Source organism: Ornithorhynchus anatinus, chromosome 4, assembly GCF_004115215.2.
Source record: "Ornithorhynchus anatinus isolate Pmale09 chromosome 4, mOrnAna1.pri.v4, whole genome shotgun sequence".
Taxonomy (NCBI): Eukaryota; Metazoa; Chordata; class Mammalia; order Monotremata; family Ornithorhynchidae; genus Ornithorhynchus; species Ornithorhynchus anatinus.
In genome coordinates this window covers 69,699,365-69,716,029 of record NC_041731.1, presented here as the reverse complement: position 1 = coordinate 69,716,029, position 16,665 = coordinate 69,699,365, and the positions used below count along the sequence as shown (strand labels likewise).

Sequence of the window (16,665 nt, the reverse complement as noted above, 5' to 3'; positions counted from 1 at the left end):
GGGCAGAAGAATTTACAATACTGAGAATAAGAATTAACTGTAAATCTATCACATAAATAAGGATACCAGACCATCCAGATTCAATCTGCAGCTACATGCCCTCAATTTATCTTCGACAATATTTCCTGCCCCTTCTCCATCCTTATGACCACCTAGGTCTAAGGACTTGTCACACCCTGCCTAGACTAGTGTTTCATTCATTCAACTATATTTATTGAGCATTTACTGTGTACAGAGCACTGTACTAGCCTCCTCACTGATCTTCTTGGGTCCAGACTCTCTTCTCTCCAGTCCTAATACTTGACTCTCCCACCAGATCATTTTTCTAGTTTTGCACTCATCCCCCCAAATCCTCAAAGCCCTTCAATGATTACTCATTCCTCTTCACATTAAGTAGAAACTCCTAATCACCAGCTTTATGGGACTCTTTTGTCTTACACCCCACTACACCCCAGCCTGCACTCTGTATTCCTTTCATGCTCACTTTCCTTAGCCTCTTTCTCTCTCTTGCCCCTTTTCTACTGTCCTTCCATCTACTTGAAACTCACTACTCCTTCAGTCGACCAGACCAAGGGTCTCCCTATCCTATTTTCAAATCCCTTCTGAAATCCCACATCCCTTTTCCCTAGATTATATCCACTGAACAACACCTTGGCAGAAGCAGCGTGGCTCAGTGGAAAGAGCCTGGGCTTTGGAATCAGAGGTCATGAGTTCAAATCCCAGCTCTGCCACTTGTCAGCTGTGTGACTGTGGGCAAGTCACTTAACTTCTCTGGGCCTCAGTGCCCTCATCTGTAAAATGGGGATGAAGACTGTGAGCCCCACGTGGGACAACCTGATTCCCCTGTGTCTACCCCAGCGCTTAGAACAGTGCTCTGCACATAGTAAGCGCTTAACAAATACCAACATTATTATTATTATTATCACCCTGGTAATTTGGCACTTAAGATCATCTGTAGAACATCCATACATCATGGGCTTGCTCTGTTAAACAGTCTCTCCATTCCTTTTTTGCCTCTTATGAGTTATATCCACTACTAAGTTATATCCACTACTAAAGTGTAAACTCTTGAAGGTAGGAATCATGTCTTAATTATGGTATTTGTTAAGCGCTTACTATGTGCCCAGCACTGTACTAAGCACTGGGATAGATATAAGGTAGTTGGGGAGGACACAGTCCCTGCCCCGCATGGGACTCACAGACTTAATACCTATTTTACAGATGAGATAATTGAGGCCCAGAGAAGTGAAGTGACTTGCCCAAGGTCACACTGTAGACACGTGACGGAGCTGGGATTAGAACCCATGTCTTCTGACTCCCAAGTCTGTGCTCTTGCCACTAGGCCATGCTGCTTCCCCAAGGGGCTTCTAACGCTTTGTAGTCTCCCAAGTGCTCTATCAATTAATGGTATTTCCTGAGCACTTACTATGTGCAGAACAGTGCACTAAGCGCTTGGGAAAGTACCCTACTCAAAGAGTTGGTAGACAAGATCCCTGGCCTCAAGGAGCTTATACAGCCTAGAAGGAGAAAGACTTTGAAATAAACAACAGATAGGGGAATTTGCAGAATGTAAGGATATGTACATAAACGCTGAGGGGCTGAAAGGGGAGTGAATATCAAGTGCTTAAAAGAGTACATAGCCAGTGGATAGATGAAAGGGGAGGGTGATGAGGGAAATGAGGACTTAGGGAAGGACTCTTGGAAATGTGATTTTAGGAGGGCTGTGCACATGGGGAGAATGGTGATCTGTTGTGATCTGTTGTTTGCGAAGGAGTAAGGCGATCTAGGCCAGAGGATGTGGGCAAGCGGTCAGAAGTGAGACGAATGAGACAGATATACCAGTAGGCCGTAGGCTGGCGTTACAGGAGTAATGGGAAACAGCATGACCTAGTGGATACAGTGTGGTCCTGGGAGTCAAAAAGGAGTCAGGAGGATCTGGGTTCCAATCCCAGCTCCACCACCCATCTGTTGGGTGACCCTGGGCAAGTAACTTAACTTCTCCATGACTCAGTTACTCCATCTGTAAAATGGGGATTAAGACTTTGAGCCCCATGTGGGACATGGGCTGTGTCCAACTGGGCTTGGCTTGACACTAGCGCTTAGCAGAGTGCATGGCACAAAGTAAGCGCTTAACAAATACCATTTTTTAAAAAAGAATTGTGTGTGGGATGGGTTGCAGTAGATCAGTGGGGTAGAGTAAGAGGGACAGATCTGTATTAAATTAGCAAGCAATGTGACCCAGTGAAAAGAGGAAGGGGACTTGGGACCTGAAAGTCAGTGGACCTGGGTCCTAATCCTGGCTCTGCCATTTGCCTATTGTGTGACCTTGGGCAAGTTACTTAATTTCTCTGTTGCCTCAATTTCCATATCTATAAAATGGGTACTAAAAACCTCTTCTCCCTCCTACCTAGACTATGGGAGACTGTCCGACCTGATAAACGTGTATTTACCCCAGTGCTTAGAACAGCTCTGGATACATAATAAGCACCTAACAAATACCATTAGTAAATAAAAAATATATTATTGCTTGATTTTGGGTGGATTCATGATTAGCAGTGTTAAAGTGATTTTTGTTAAAGTAGAAGTTCTAGTTCTGACCCTGTGTCTTCCATATCATGTTGCTACCCAACAATTTCCTCAACTCTCCTGATCTGTTTAACAATAATAATAATAATAGCAATAATGATGATGATGATGGTGGTATTTGTTAAGCATGTACTACAGGCCAAGTACCATATGAAGCACCGGGGTAGATGCAAGATGGGAAAAAAGGTCCTGTACCACATGGGAGGAGAACAGATTTTGAATCCCCAATGTACAGATAAGGAAACAGACATCAGGGAATTAAAGTAACAGCTCAAAATCATACTGCAGACAAGTGGCAGAGCTGGGATTAGAACCCAAGGCCTCTGACTCCCAGGTCCATGCTCCACCCTGCCCTGAAAGTTTTTCTGAAATGACCAAGCGATTAAGATAAGTAAACTGAAGAACGTTTGCATTACCCTTTGATTTTGTTATCTTAATTAGTCAAAAGTGATTTTAATCAAGACATCAAAATGTCACTTTTATAAAATGGGTCTACCTATTCAATTGATTACAAATTCCTACAAAAAAACTCAGAAGAAAAAATGATTTTAGCAATCGCCCTTTCCCAGCACTTAGTACAGTGCTTTGCATACAATAAGTGTTCAATGAATGCTTTTACTATATTCCTGCCTAAGTTCAAACTTAGACCAGTTTGTCCTCAAAGAAAGTCACAGAAAGTTTCATGGACGACACAAGCCTTCAAAATATGGCTTGTTAACTCGACTCTACCTCAAGCAGCAACTGACACTCCTCCTCAGGTAACTTCTTTTCCCCTTTCCCTTCTAGAAATACTGTCAATTTACTAAGTGTGGGAATGGGAGGCAGAACCAAGACGAGAAATATAAAGTAAGCAGCAACGAAAGTATTTTATCTCCTCTCATATCTCTTGAAATAGAAACTTAAAAAGCAATTCAAACACTGATCATACAATCCTATCCCAATTCACATATAGGTTTCTAAATATCTGAAAAATATTTACTGCATTCGATCTATCCTTTAATCAATCAGAGGCATTTACTGAGCAATTACTGTGTACAGCATAACTCTGCTAATGAGGATGTATTTCACAACAAACCAAAAAAATCTCCAAACACTGTGTGTGTGTATATCACATTTCCAGGGCTGTAACCTCTAAAATACATGGGACCGTTATTACATTATTACATTAAATCATCAATATTTCAGGAGAAAAGCCCACAACCATTACCGTTAGAATAATCAACTCTTGAATTCACAGAAAGTTTACATTTTTCTCCAGGAAGATAATTAATTAACCTTCAGACTCTAAAAGGTAAGCACCCCAGACCTGGGAAAACTAAGGTTAAGGCAAGTGATTTGGTCAAGCCCACATTCTTGAATCCCAGCCTAGTGTTTTATCATTTGACCATTCTCCTGGAGACACAGGGATTTCAAATCGATTTTATTCCCTAGACCGAACATTAGGCCTGAAGGAATGTAGTGTTGCCTGATCTTCTCTACCATTGTGAGGCTGTGTTAGATGCCACATCCAGTGGTCTGAATACTTCCACTAGAATCAGTTACAGGCTCTACTCAACTTGATATGGCAAAACAGGATGACAGACAACAGAGTCTTACCCCTTGGCACTGAATCAAAGTTCCTCTCAACACATTGGTGCTGGGTGAGACAGGTAAAGAGAATGGATGACAAGAGGATAGCTGCTATAATGGGAAAAAACTGGAAAGTTGAATGCCAGGCTTTTTAAGGATTCAGTACAACAAAACCTCAGAAAATATGGATGTAAGTTTACCACGGCCAGATGAGTGTGCATATGGGAATCAAGGAAGGAACAGCTCTTTTAGAGCAGAAGCTTTGTAAGTATTGTGAAACAAGTTGCCCAAATTAAAAACTACAGCAGGTACTACAAGCAATCGATGTGACACAACACTGGGGAAACAGCATCGCAAAGTGGATAGAGCACAGGCCTGGGAGTCAGAAGGTCAAGGGTTCTAATCATGGCTCTGCCACTTGTCTGCTGTGTGATCTTGGGCAAGTCACTTTACTTCTCTGTGCCTCAGTGACCTTATCTGTAAAATGGGGACTGAGGCTGTGAGCCCCACGTGGGCCAGGGGATGTGTCCAACTGGATTTGCTTGTATCCACCCCAGCAGTAGTATAGTCCCTGGCAGACAGGAAGCACTTAACAAATGCCATAATTATTACTGACAGAGTCTTCATTTGTGCAGTGTCATTTTAATAACACACACACAGATTAATTTCACCATTCATAGAGTTTTCTTCAAGTACAAAGCACAGTGCTCAATCTAAATAGATATCCTTTCCCAAAGAAGGATCATTTTAAATGTTTTGTAATTAAATGACAATAACCTGATTTTATATTTATCAGGAATAATCACCTGATCTTACAAGAATTAAAGTACTTTTAAAGAGCTAAATGCATTTACTCATTATTACCTTATCTCCGAAAAATAAAAGGTTCTAAAAACCAGTCCGGCCAAACACAAATATTGACTTTTAATTGAGAAAATTGGGATGTCAAAGATGATCAGCAATACGATCAATGTATGTGCTTGACCTGGCAGAACTTAAGACATGACATTCCACCTACCAGAATCCTAATGTTCATCAGACAAAAATCACTGGAATGGTTACAGGCTAACATTGAAAAGATAGCTAAAAGAAGAATATGTGTCAGCTTAAAGACACACATATTTCATAATCAGTATCATATGGGTTAAAGTGCTTTAGAATGTCACATTCTTCTTCATTAAACAATACCCTCTCAGTTATTTCTTTTAAGGATTAATAACCCTCTATCTTGGCCCAATAAATAATCTCCCATTTGTCATGTTTTTTTTTTCATTAATAATACACTAACTAAAAGTGAAACAAGCATTTGAACATTTATTAGCTTCGCATTTGGTTAGCAAAACAGGCTGAGTTGAGTTTTTTCTACATTTCAGTGTCAGAAAGACCACTTGCTACAATTCCAAAATTAGAATTTTGAACTGAAGTCCTTTCCATGACCTTGAAATTAAGTTTTGAAACAGAAAATATGAAATTCTTTAAATAAAAATTTAGCGTTAATTTACTTGTGAACAGGGAATGAGTCACTTTTCTATCTCATATTTCCCGAGCACCTAGTGCAATCAATGTGTTGTACTCTTTGAGTGCTCAATATACACTATTACTACTCATACTGATGGAAATTAGAGAAGCGGCGTGGCAAAGTGGAAAGAGCCCAGGCTTGGGAGTCAGAAGTCGTGGGTTCTAATTCAGGCTCCGCCACCGATCAGCTGTGTGACTTTGGATAAGTCACTTGACTTCTCTGTGCTTCAGTTCCCTCATCTGTAAACTGGCGATGAAGACTGTGAGCCCCACGTGAGACAACCTCATTAACTTTTATCTACTGCAGTGCTTAGAACAGTGCTTGGCACTTAGTAAGCACAAATGCCATCATTATTAATACTATTATTAAATCACTGTGTTTGGGAGAGGACACTAAAAGACCCAGCCCTTGCTATTACAATTACTTACCCTCATGTGATGTATGCTACAGGTAGAATAGTGCCTCGATGTCATGGGTCAGGCTTTGAAGTTCTCCTTTAATCAATAGTATATGTTGAGCGCTTGTTGTGTGCTGAGCACCGTACTAAGGTACTAGGTGCTTGGGAGAGCACATTAGAATACGCAGACTGGATCTGCGCACTCGAGGAGTTCACACACTAATAGCAAGAGTTCACAATCTAGTGGGACCCCCATGGTGGATAGGGTCTGTATCCAATCCAAATATCTTCAATCTATCCCTTAAATCACACGAACTCTGGTTGACTGGTCTGGGCCCATCACGTCTAGCTAGCTGTGAGGTTAGGCTGGCCACCAAGGCTTGGCCCAGAGCACACTGGTCTGGAGAGGGGAGGGAAAGGGGAATTACCTGGAGGCTTAGGACAGACCCCCTCTTGATGGCTGAATTACTTTCCCTCTTTCCAGGCCTTGCCTCTCTGCTCTTGTTACTTGCTGGAAGGAGTGGGTGGGGTAAAATGGAGTTAATTTTGAGTCTTGGTTCACCTTTCTACTAAATTTTCAAGTTAGTTGACCAGATTAGGGGGCCTATATTGATAACAATCAATTTAATGATGATAATGGAAGTTATCATCATTATTTTTATGGTATTTGTTAAGTGCTTACTATGAGCCAGGTACTGTTTTAAATGCTGGAGTGGATACAAGCAAATCTGGTTGGACATAGGCTGGGTGGTGCCAACAATTTATGTGAGGGCTTCACATCCTCTCTGTGAGCCTGACATCCTCCACTGAGCCCGTCCCAGACAGCCTGATGTATGTCAGCAATGGTCGTATCAACTTTTCCTTTTGTGGGTGGGGATTTTTGGTGAGGGTTGGACACCAGTGGGGTTCTCAAAGAGCCCAAAACAACAAACAAAAGCAACTGGCTGGCCTGTCAGCACAGCATGCCTGGCCACCGTTGCTTTTCGCCTCCCCACCAGGAGTCTTGCCCTCACCTTCCCCTCTTTTCCCTCCTTGAGAGTTTGAGGGATTTGGATTATGGACTCAGGAGAAGGGGAAAAAGCAACTGAAGGCCCGAAAGCCAATATTTGGGGTCTTTGACAACATTTGAGAGTTTCTTAATGGAGATGCAGAGATCTTGGATGAGTAAGGCAGAAGGGAAGCAGTGTAGCCTACTGGACAAAGCATGGGCCTGGGAGTCAGAGGACCTGGTTTCTAAACCTGGTTCCATCACTCGCCTGCTGTGTCACCTTAGGCAAGGCATTTAACTTCTCTGTCCCTCAGTTTCCTCATCTGTAAACCTGAAATTAAATCCTATTCTCTCCTACTTGGACTGTGAAGCCCATGTAGGACAGGGACCATGTTCAACCTGATAATCTTGTATCTACTCCAGCACTTAGAATGTGCTTGACACATAGTAAGTGCTTAACAAGTATCACTTTGACAAAAAACTACTTATTGGTCAACTTATTTTGTTGTCCTCAATGTAGGGTTCACAGTCCTTATATAAAGACCAGGCAGGCCTCTATCCTGTTTCCTTTCCTCACCCCCCAAAATCCCTCAAAACATGCTATCCACCTTGTTTAACATTACATAGGAGAAAAGTTTCTAGAACTTTTGAGATATTGCCTGACACATTAGATGATTGTCACTCGTACATTTTAAGCTCTAAGGCAGATTCATATTATACAGAGTAGTTGATAATTTTATAGGACTCAATATTTATTTAAAAATAAAAATTTTAAAGCAAAATAATATACGATAATCAAGTATTTTAAAGTGTCGGTCCAGAAGAACGTGAGTTTTGTATGGATTGAGTCAGTCAATGCCTCTTTCACTTATAACATTTTTCAATCAAAAAAAAAATGTTTAACATATCTGAGCAACTCCATGTGTCAGCACACAAAGAAAATTGCTATAAATTGATGTGGAAGCCAAGATAAACTCAAGAATGTTTTTTTGTAAAACTGAAACATTTATTTTCCTACAGCAGGCACAAGTGTGTATGGAAATAATTAACAGGTAGGTGACACATAAACAGTATCAGTACCTGACAAATTATAAAAGGTTTTTATTTACCACTCACATAGTGAAATATAAAACTACTATAAGTCATGCTGCTGTCGGTATAACCTGAAGAATTTTGCTGCAAAGCATACAATTCTAAATCTTATTGTTAAATAAACTGTTCAATATTCACTATTTCAAAAACCTAGTATTAGTTTAGGACGCTCCCTAAACTTAAATAAAATAACCAAACTTAGATAATCTTGAACAAATGTAAAAAATAAAGTCTAAAAAGAATCAACAAGCCAATATTCAAAATGTTTTATTCAGAGAGCTAAAAAGCCTAACTGCTAAAAATGAATACATCAATTTTCTTCAAAATATTATTAGGTGCTAAGTTTCTTCTGAAATTGGAAAACAATAAGAAGAGAAACATAATTCTATTATTCCTAAATGAAGTTATACCAAACAACTTCCAATAACAGTCAAATAATGGAAAGAAAACTAGTTTTAATATGGCCATTTATTATAAAAATTCATTTCCAAAAAGCTCCAGAAGCTACTCAGAATCTTCGGATAATTTATTTCCCTTTTTTCTGCTTTCAACTTCAAATTTTCTATGAATTCTAGCAGTTTAGGGTTGCAGAACCCACGATATTCAAAAACTCACTAATAATATTTCTTCAGCAAAACCATTTCACTCACTGTGTTGGTTGGATCCTCTTGTAAAATCCTATCATACAGCTGGAGAGCATCATCATATCTACAAAGAGAAAAATGATTGAACAAAATCACTTGAAATATATTTTTAAAAATTTCAATAGACACTAAATTCAAGCAATGCAAAAAAAGAGAATAGTCTGGAAAGAAATATTTTAAATGCCAAGTTTTACATACCAAATTAAAAAAATGTACAGAGTAATGTATTCTGAATCCACCATAAAATAGTGTCTTTGGTAAATATCTACAGCAATATCCTGAAGGGACAGTTATACGAAAACCCATCTATTAGAAATGGTTTTATAGCATATGCTTATGGATTACTATGAAAGAGAAGAGAATTCCCAAGAAGCCCCTTGGCAAAACACCTGAAATATGGATTCCAAACTGGTAAATCGTAAACCATGACGATTCCAAAGCAGTTTAAAAAAACATATGACCTACACGGTGACTCCAGATTGGTGTCTATTTGAGATACATGTCAAAAATATTTAAATTTCCTCATTCCAAATGCATTTTTCAGTGTACTAGGGTGATTTTATTTTCTAAGTTAATAAAAACTCTATCTAGTACAAAATACTATAGAAAAGTCCTACCTATTTTCACAATATAGCTCCTTTCAGGGAGATGAATAGAGTGGAAACTCTGGATTTCATTCTGTCATATTTATTGAGTGCTTGCTGTGTGCAAAGCACCGTACTGAGCACTTGACTGTAACATCTTTCTAAGGTACAGAGCAAAAAACCATGGCAGATATTGGAGTAAAATTATTACATTTGGGGTTCCAGAAAGATATAAGAAGTCAGTCATCCCTAAGATTAATCAACTCTCAATATGCAACCCAGGCTAAGCTAAATTGGATAGTTCATATTCCAGGGGCATCGGAAGAGGTTTCTTGGAGCCCAAGGAATCAGCCCAATGCCAATTTGGGCTGTTTCTTGGCCTCAAAGATGTGGCCATGAAACAAGTTAGAGTGGAAATGAACCTGGGGCCAAATGGAAGAGTTTAGGCTTAGCTGTAACTGCAAATCTGTAGTGGTCCATGTATGCTGCCAGAGAGATATAACCGTGGTAGGCCAAGGGATAACTTAAGCTCCATGCTGGACTTAGACTTAAACTACGTTTCAGTGTGACAGTGTCCCAGCCAGCCCTGGTTCCCATTGCCTAAAATGTAGCAAGTGGGAACAGACATATTCTCTCTAGACTGTAAGCTCCTTTTGAGCAGGGAACATGTCTACCGACTCTCTTAAGATGTACTTTCCCAAGTGTTTAGATGAGTGTTCTGCACAGAGTAAGCACTCACTGAAGACGATTTATTGATTAAGCATCCAAATGAGCTGTTCCATAGGAACCGGCAAGTTAGGTCCAGTCAGTCAAAACTATGTTACTCAATTAATTTCTTTGTGCCCAATTTTCTCCAATTTGAATTGGCCTGATAATGTGTATTTTTTAATAAGATGTGTTGAGCGCTTACTATATGACAGGCACTGTGAAAAGTACTGGGGTAGATACAAGCTCTCTCCTATGAATCAACGTCTTGTGGCAGGAAAGTTTGGATTCACTGATGAAGCTTAGGGCTATGCCATATAGGTCTACCTACCATGAGAGGTCTAAACCGAAGCATTAGACAAAGTCGATTCACCTGTGCTGGGCAGCAGTGGCACGGGAAAGAGTCAAAGGCGGGTGGTCAAGTGATCAAAACGCTGATCAAAGACAATGTCAGAGACTCAAGCTTTCACTGTTCAGAAGGAGGCAACGATAAACCACTTCTGTATCTTTACCAAGAAAGCTATGGATACACATACCACAATGACTTTACGGAGTCGCAAGGGGACAGAAACGACTCGATGGCATTTGAAGATACAAGCTAATCAGGTTGGACACAGTCCATGTCCAACATAGGACTCACAGTCTTAATCCCCATTTTACAGATGAGGTAACTGAGCCCCAGAGAGGTGAGTTGCCCAGGGTCACAGAGCAGGCAAATGGCAGAGCCGGGATTATATGCCAGGTCTTTCTGATTCCCAGGTCCGTACTCTATCAGGTCATGCTGTGTTCCAAGTATCTTCCCTTACAGATTTTGTTTGCAAATTGCTATTACCTTTCCATGGCTTCAAATCTCATGCCAGTTAAGCGCTTAACTCTATGGCTCCCAGGGAACTGCCTTCTCAGCTCCTGAAGACAAAACTGGTTAAAAAAAAATGAAAGGAAAAAAACATAGTTGAAGCATAATTCTCTTAGAGTATCTTCTCATAGTAACCTAAACCAATCAGTGTAGTGGTTGAAAAAAATCAGTAAATCTGTAATGATGGCACTGCAAAATAATGACTCATGTTATTGAGTTGTAAAGAGAAATACCCTGGGCAACACAAGGAAAGCACGAAAAAAAAAGGAAGCATATCCCTTCCATTACTCCAAATTGATTAGCATGAAGGCAATCCTCAGACTTGAAATATAGCTGATTCCATAAAACTGTCTTAATTCAAAACATTTTAAGTAGGAACCAATTTTCCCCACAGGAACAATATTACTGGGGAATTGGTTTCTGAACCAAAGTCAAACATCCTATTTTTACTAAAGTTAACCAAAATTGTGTACTCAATTATACAGTAATACAGTTACAATAATGAATTTATATTGAGTCAGAGGAGTTCCACGATAGAGTAGCCAGCTTTTATATAATCAGAAATGAAATGAACATGTTGACCCTCCCTGGAATTCTGCTTGGTGATCAGGTAAGCTACCCTACCAACTCTGGCTTGACTTGCTCCACAATGCCCCTTTTTAAAAATATCTCTCCTTTTCTCCTGCATTAATTTAATTAAAATTGTTTTGCCATTTCTCCATGGCTCCTGTGCACACTTTCACCCACTGCCCACACACCGGAGCTAGTGTTATAATAATAATGATGATGATGGCATTCGTTAAGCACTTACTATGTGCCAAGCACTGTTCTAAGCGCTGGGGGAGTGGTGTACAAGGTAATCAGGTTGTCCCACGGAGGGCTCACAGTCTTAATTCCCATTTTACAGATGATAACTGAAGCAAAGAGAAGTTAAATGACTTGCCCAAGGTCACGGAGCTGATAAGTGGGGGAAGCAGGATTAGAACCCATGACCTCTGACTCCCAAGACCATGTTCTTTCCACTGAGCCACGCTGCTTCTCTATAAAGGAGGCAGGTACTGTAAAGTTGAAACTGATACGTTGTACAGCAGAAAAAGGTTTATTTTAACTCCAAATTGTCTTACCTCAAGGACTGCCTGTATACTTTGTCAAAAAACAGTGTATTTCTTAAAAATTTCCCCATGTTATATAAGCTCCCTCCCACAGATATCTGCTGCATTAAATGCCTTGAAAAAGAAGAGGCTCATTACACAATTCTCATTTTAAAAAGAAAGCTATTGGATTTTATCCAGTATAATGTCACCATAACATCCCCCGATGATTTAAATAAAGGAAAGTTATCATATATTTAGGTTTAGAAAAAATCAGCTTTAAGAATTAGTTTTGCACAAAATGACTTCTAATATCCATTTGATAGAGTTTTTATTAAAAGTCTAACATACCAAAAAAAAAAAAATATAGATGTGTTCCAGTCATGTTTCTTGGACTATTTAAATTTGAGGGGGAAAAAAAAAGGAATTATACAAGGCAAATGCAAAGGAAAAATATCAACTCAAATACCTACCAATGCCAAATCATCTCGACTATAGTCCAGGGCAGCAATCATCACCTGTTCGTATATTATCCAAACTAGGCACAAAAGAGACATTTTAAACAAAGATAAATTGTGGGGGAAAAGAGGAAATAACTGAAGCATAAATAACACAGCATTGTCAAATGTAAAAAAAAAATTCTGATTTTGTTTCTCTTCCCACTAGTATTTGAATGGGCATATTCTAAGGCACATCTAGATTAAATTGGTGCCATGAAATCACCAGTATATTTAATATCACATCCTCAATTTTCTAAAAAAAAAAAAAGCCATTAAAATATGCATGAAGAAATTAAGAAGATCATTCCTTGGTTTGCTATTTACTGTTCCCCCCCAAATCCACCCCACACTTCACCAAGGAGGGGAGTCAACCGAAAGTAGCGGATGCCTTCTTTCCCTATGCCACCCGTGGTGAAGGTTTCTGACCAAAGAACCATCCAAGACTTCTCGTGCCGTGAACAGGCTCGGCAGAAATCCTGAACAAAGCCGGCTCCACGGGGTCAGGGAAGGTGGTAGAAGTTACCAAGATGGCTACCATGGGCACCATCAGTTGCCACACCCGTGTTGGTGTGACAGCACACTTCTCTTGGTTTACAACGGGTCTTGCAAATAAAGCTCTGACGTGAACTTCTCAACAGGCTGCCCTGTGGCTTGCAGACTGGCTCACTGCATCCACTACCCCAGGGGAACAGGACTAATAAAGACGAGAGAGTAGAGCCGTTCTGCAAAAAACACTGGCGCTGCAAAAAACACGTTCTGCAAAAAACAATACCTCCACGGAGGTTCTCGGGCCCAATACCTTCAAGACTGGACTGAGTAGTCCTACACAAAATGTGCTGCAGCCATGGGAAATTGAAGAAATCTGGTAAGATTCTGTTTTTTGAACTATGGAATAAAGAATTCAACTTGTCAAACTGGAAAAATTTAAACTACTTATTTTTAATTAAAATCACCTTTATTGCCAAATCAATTGACCGTATTTATTGAGCGCATACTATGTGCAGAGAACTGTACTGAGTGCTTGTTGAACAGTATTAGTTCAAGATTAATATGGATGTTATCAAAAAGTCATCTCAAAACACACACACTCATAGAGAAGAAATAAATGAAACAAATGGCAGCCAAAGCATTTCTCATTTTAAAATACACTGAACATATAAGTTAATATATGGCTTCCGTATTTCATTTGCTTAAAGTAACACAAATAAATATCTTAACTAAACTGTGACTCAAGGACTGGCCTACAATATTTTTATAAATAATCGCAAGGTTGCCTGGTATATATAGTCTATTAATTCTTCATCAGTCTTTTTAGCCACACTCAGATGTAGAAATTTCACCATCAGACACCATCTCTGAATAAGAATACATTTGAATAGATATGTGGGCATAAAAAATCAGTTCTCTTTAGATGATGGGGTTAGATGTTTGTAGACTCCACTTTTAAAGAAAATTTGTGTCATAATAAGGACACCATAATTACTAACACATCTGCCCACTATCTGGTTCATCAGACATTGAACTGTGGTCTATCCAAAGAAATAACTTCTCCTAATTCCCTTTAAGCATTCCATCCAAAATGTGCATTCAGACCCATGTTATGGAAGAACTGAGAGAGCAGATGTACGCTGAACATTTTCAATATGGTGTACAAAAGACTGAGGTAAGAAGAGAATGGGAGACAGAAAGACCACTAAGTAATCAACCTGGGAGAGAATGAGAGCTTGAACCATAGCAGTGACCGTAAGGGAGAAGAGGAAGCAGTGGACCCAGGAAAAAGTGAGGAGGAAAAAACAAAATGATTTAAATACAGTCTGAAAGCACAGGGAAAAGAAAACCAGGGAGGTTCCAAAGGTTATGCTAACATTGCAAACTAAAGGGATAGAGAGGATGGTAGCATTGTCACCATTACCAAAGAGCTAGGAACTTTTATGACTTTAAAATACTGCCTCGAAAAAACCCAACAGAAAACATCTTACATTCCCTTCACGAGGCCAAATATGTAAACATACAATGGTGTACGAAACAATTATTCCTAACAATTCTGGGATGAAACAATGTATGTCCTGAGGAAATTTATTAAGGAAATATAATCTCCCTCTATATAAGAGAAATTCTGAAGCAACCTTAACTGAAAGCTTACGAGTAAAACAATATGACCTCAATTACGTTGGTTCAGAAAATTTTCCCCATTGACTACTTCATATTGTTGGCTGCCACATCAAAGGGGACGAACTGTTGAGGGAGAACTTAATACTGGAATTTGAAAATATGCAGAAAATATCTTTGCACTGGTATGCCAGCAAAAGATTTCGATATTCACCCCACTCCCAGTCACACAGCATTATGTATGCATCCTCATATTCTGCTGATTTTCCTCTCTGCAATTTATTTGAAAATCCGTCTCACTGACTTGCAGACTACTTGGGGTTAAAGATTGGGTCTACAAACTCTATTGCACCTTACTCTCCCAAGCACTTAGTACAGTGTTCTGCACACAGTAGGTACTCTACAGTGCTTGGCACATAGTAAGCACTTAACAAATACCATTATTATTATTATTATTATCAATACCATTTATATACTGAGAAAATGTTAGCTATACATGTAGTTGTTTGACTCTTTTTTCCTTTCCCAAATAGAAAATGGAAAACAGCCTGGGAATACTGAAAGATTATTACAACTATTACACAAAAGAGCCCCAATTGCTTGAAAGGATAAACATGGGATAAGCACCTGAATACAAAATTGGATTAAAATGCTAAATTTGAATATAAAAAAAATTAAAATCATTAAAAGAATGAACTTACTATCATCTCCAAGCTTAGATGCATATTCATTAATTAACTCTTCTCCAACTTCCACTATTTGTTCACTATTTCGATAATTTTCTTCTCTCCATTTTCTCATTTTGTCCCGCATTTCTATAAAACAAAAATGTATTCTTACTGGATTAAAGGCAATTTCACATATGCAAAATCATTATTATTATCACATATGATCGACTGTGTGTGTCATTCAAGGCATTAGGAGAATGAGAACAAAATAATTTAACACCTCATGAACTAGAATCATGGAAGAGCACTGTGAGGGGACTGATCACCTGGTCTAATGGAAAGCACAGGCCTGAGAGTCAGAGGATCACGGCTCTAATTCTGACTCTGCAACTCTTTCTGTGTGACCTTGGGCAAGTTACTATTCATAACTGAGGTATTTGTTAAGCACTTAGCATGTGGCAAGCACTGTACTACCCAGTGGGGTAGATACAAGATAATCAGGGCCCACATGCGGCTTACAGCCTAAGTAGGAGAGAGAACAGGTACTGAATCCCGATTCTGCAAATGAGGGAACTGAGGCACAGAGAAGTTAAGCACCTTGCCCAAGTTCCAAAAGCAGAGAAGAGCTCAAGTCCTTTGACTCCCAGGCCAGTATTCTTTCTTCTTCAAACGGATTTATTAAGCGCTTACTGTGTGCAAAGCACTGCACTAAGTGCTCTTTCTACTATGCCACACTATTTCTTTCCCTGTGCCTCAGGTTTCTTGATAGATGGGGGTTCAATACCTGTTGTCCCTCCTATAAAGACTAAGTACCACGTAGGACAAGGACTGTGTCCGACCTTTCATTCATTCAATCATATTTATTGAGCGCTTACTGTGTGCAGAGCACGGTACTAACTGCTTGGAATATACAATTCGGCAACGGATAGAGACAATCCCTGCCCAACAACGGGCTCGCAGTCTAAATGGGGGAGACAGACAACAAAACAGAACAAAACAAAATAAGTAGTCTGGCGTAAACATCAAGATAAATAGCATCATAGATATATACACATCATTAACAAAACAGAGTAATAAATAATATGTACAAATATGCATAGTGCTGTGGGGAGGAGAAGGGGGAAGAGCAAAAGGCTGGAGAAGGGGGAATGGGGAGGGGAGGAAGAGCAGAGAGAAAGGTGGGGCTCGGTCTGGGAAGGCCTCCTGGAGGAGGTGAGCTCTCAGGAGTGCTTTGAAGAGGGGAAGAGAGTTTGGCGGATGTGAGGAGGGAGGGCATTCCAAGACAGCAGTAGGACATGGGTCAGGGGTTGACGGCGGGACAGGCGCGAACCGGGGACCGTGAGGACATGGGCGGCAG

General features: G+C 39.8%; 1 protein-coding gene across 1 annotated transcript in view; it reads right to left on the bottom strand.

The window, feature by feature from the left end:
- Positions 1-16,665, bottom strand: part of EMC2 (ER membrane protein complex subunit 2) — a 56,585-nt gene that overhangs the window by 21,719 nt on the left and 18,201 nt on the right. The window contains 4 exon segments of the mRNA XM_029062704.1: positions 8,802-8,859; positions 10,917-11,002; positions 12,505-12,569; positions 15,342-15,455. Of these exon segments, the coding sequence (XP_028918537.1) occupies positions 8,802-8,859; positions 10,917-11,002; positions 12,505-12,569; positions 15,342-15,455 (323 nt within the window).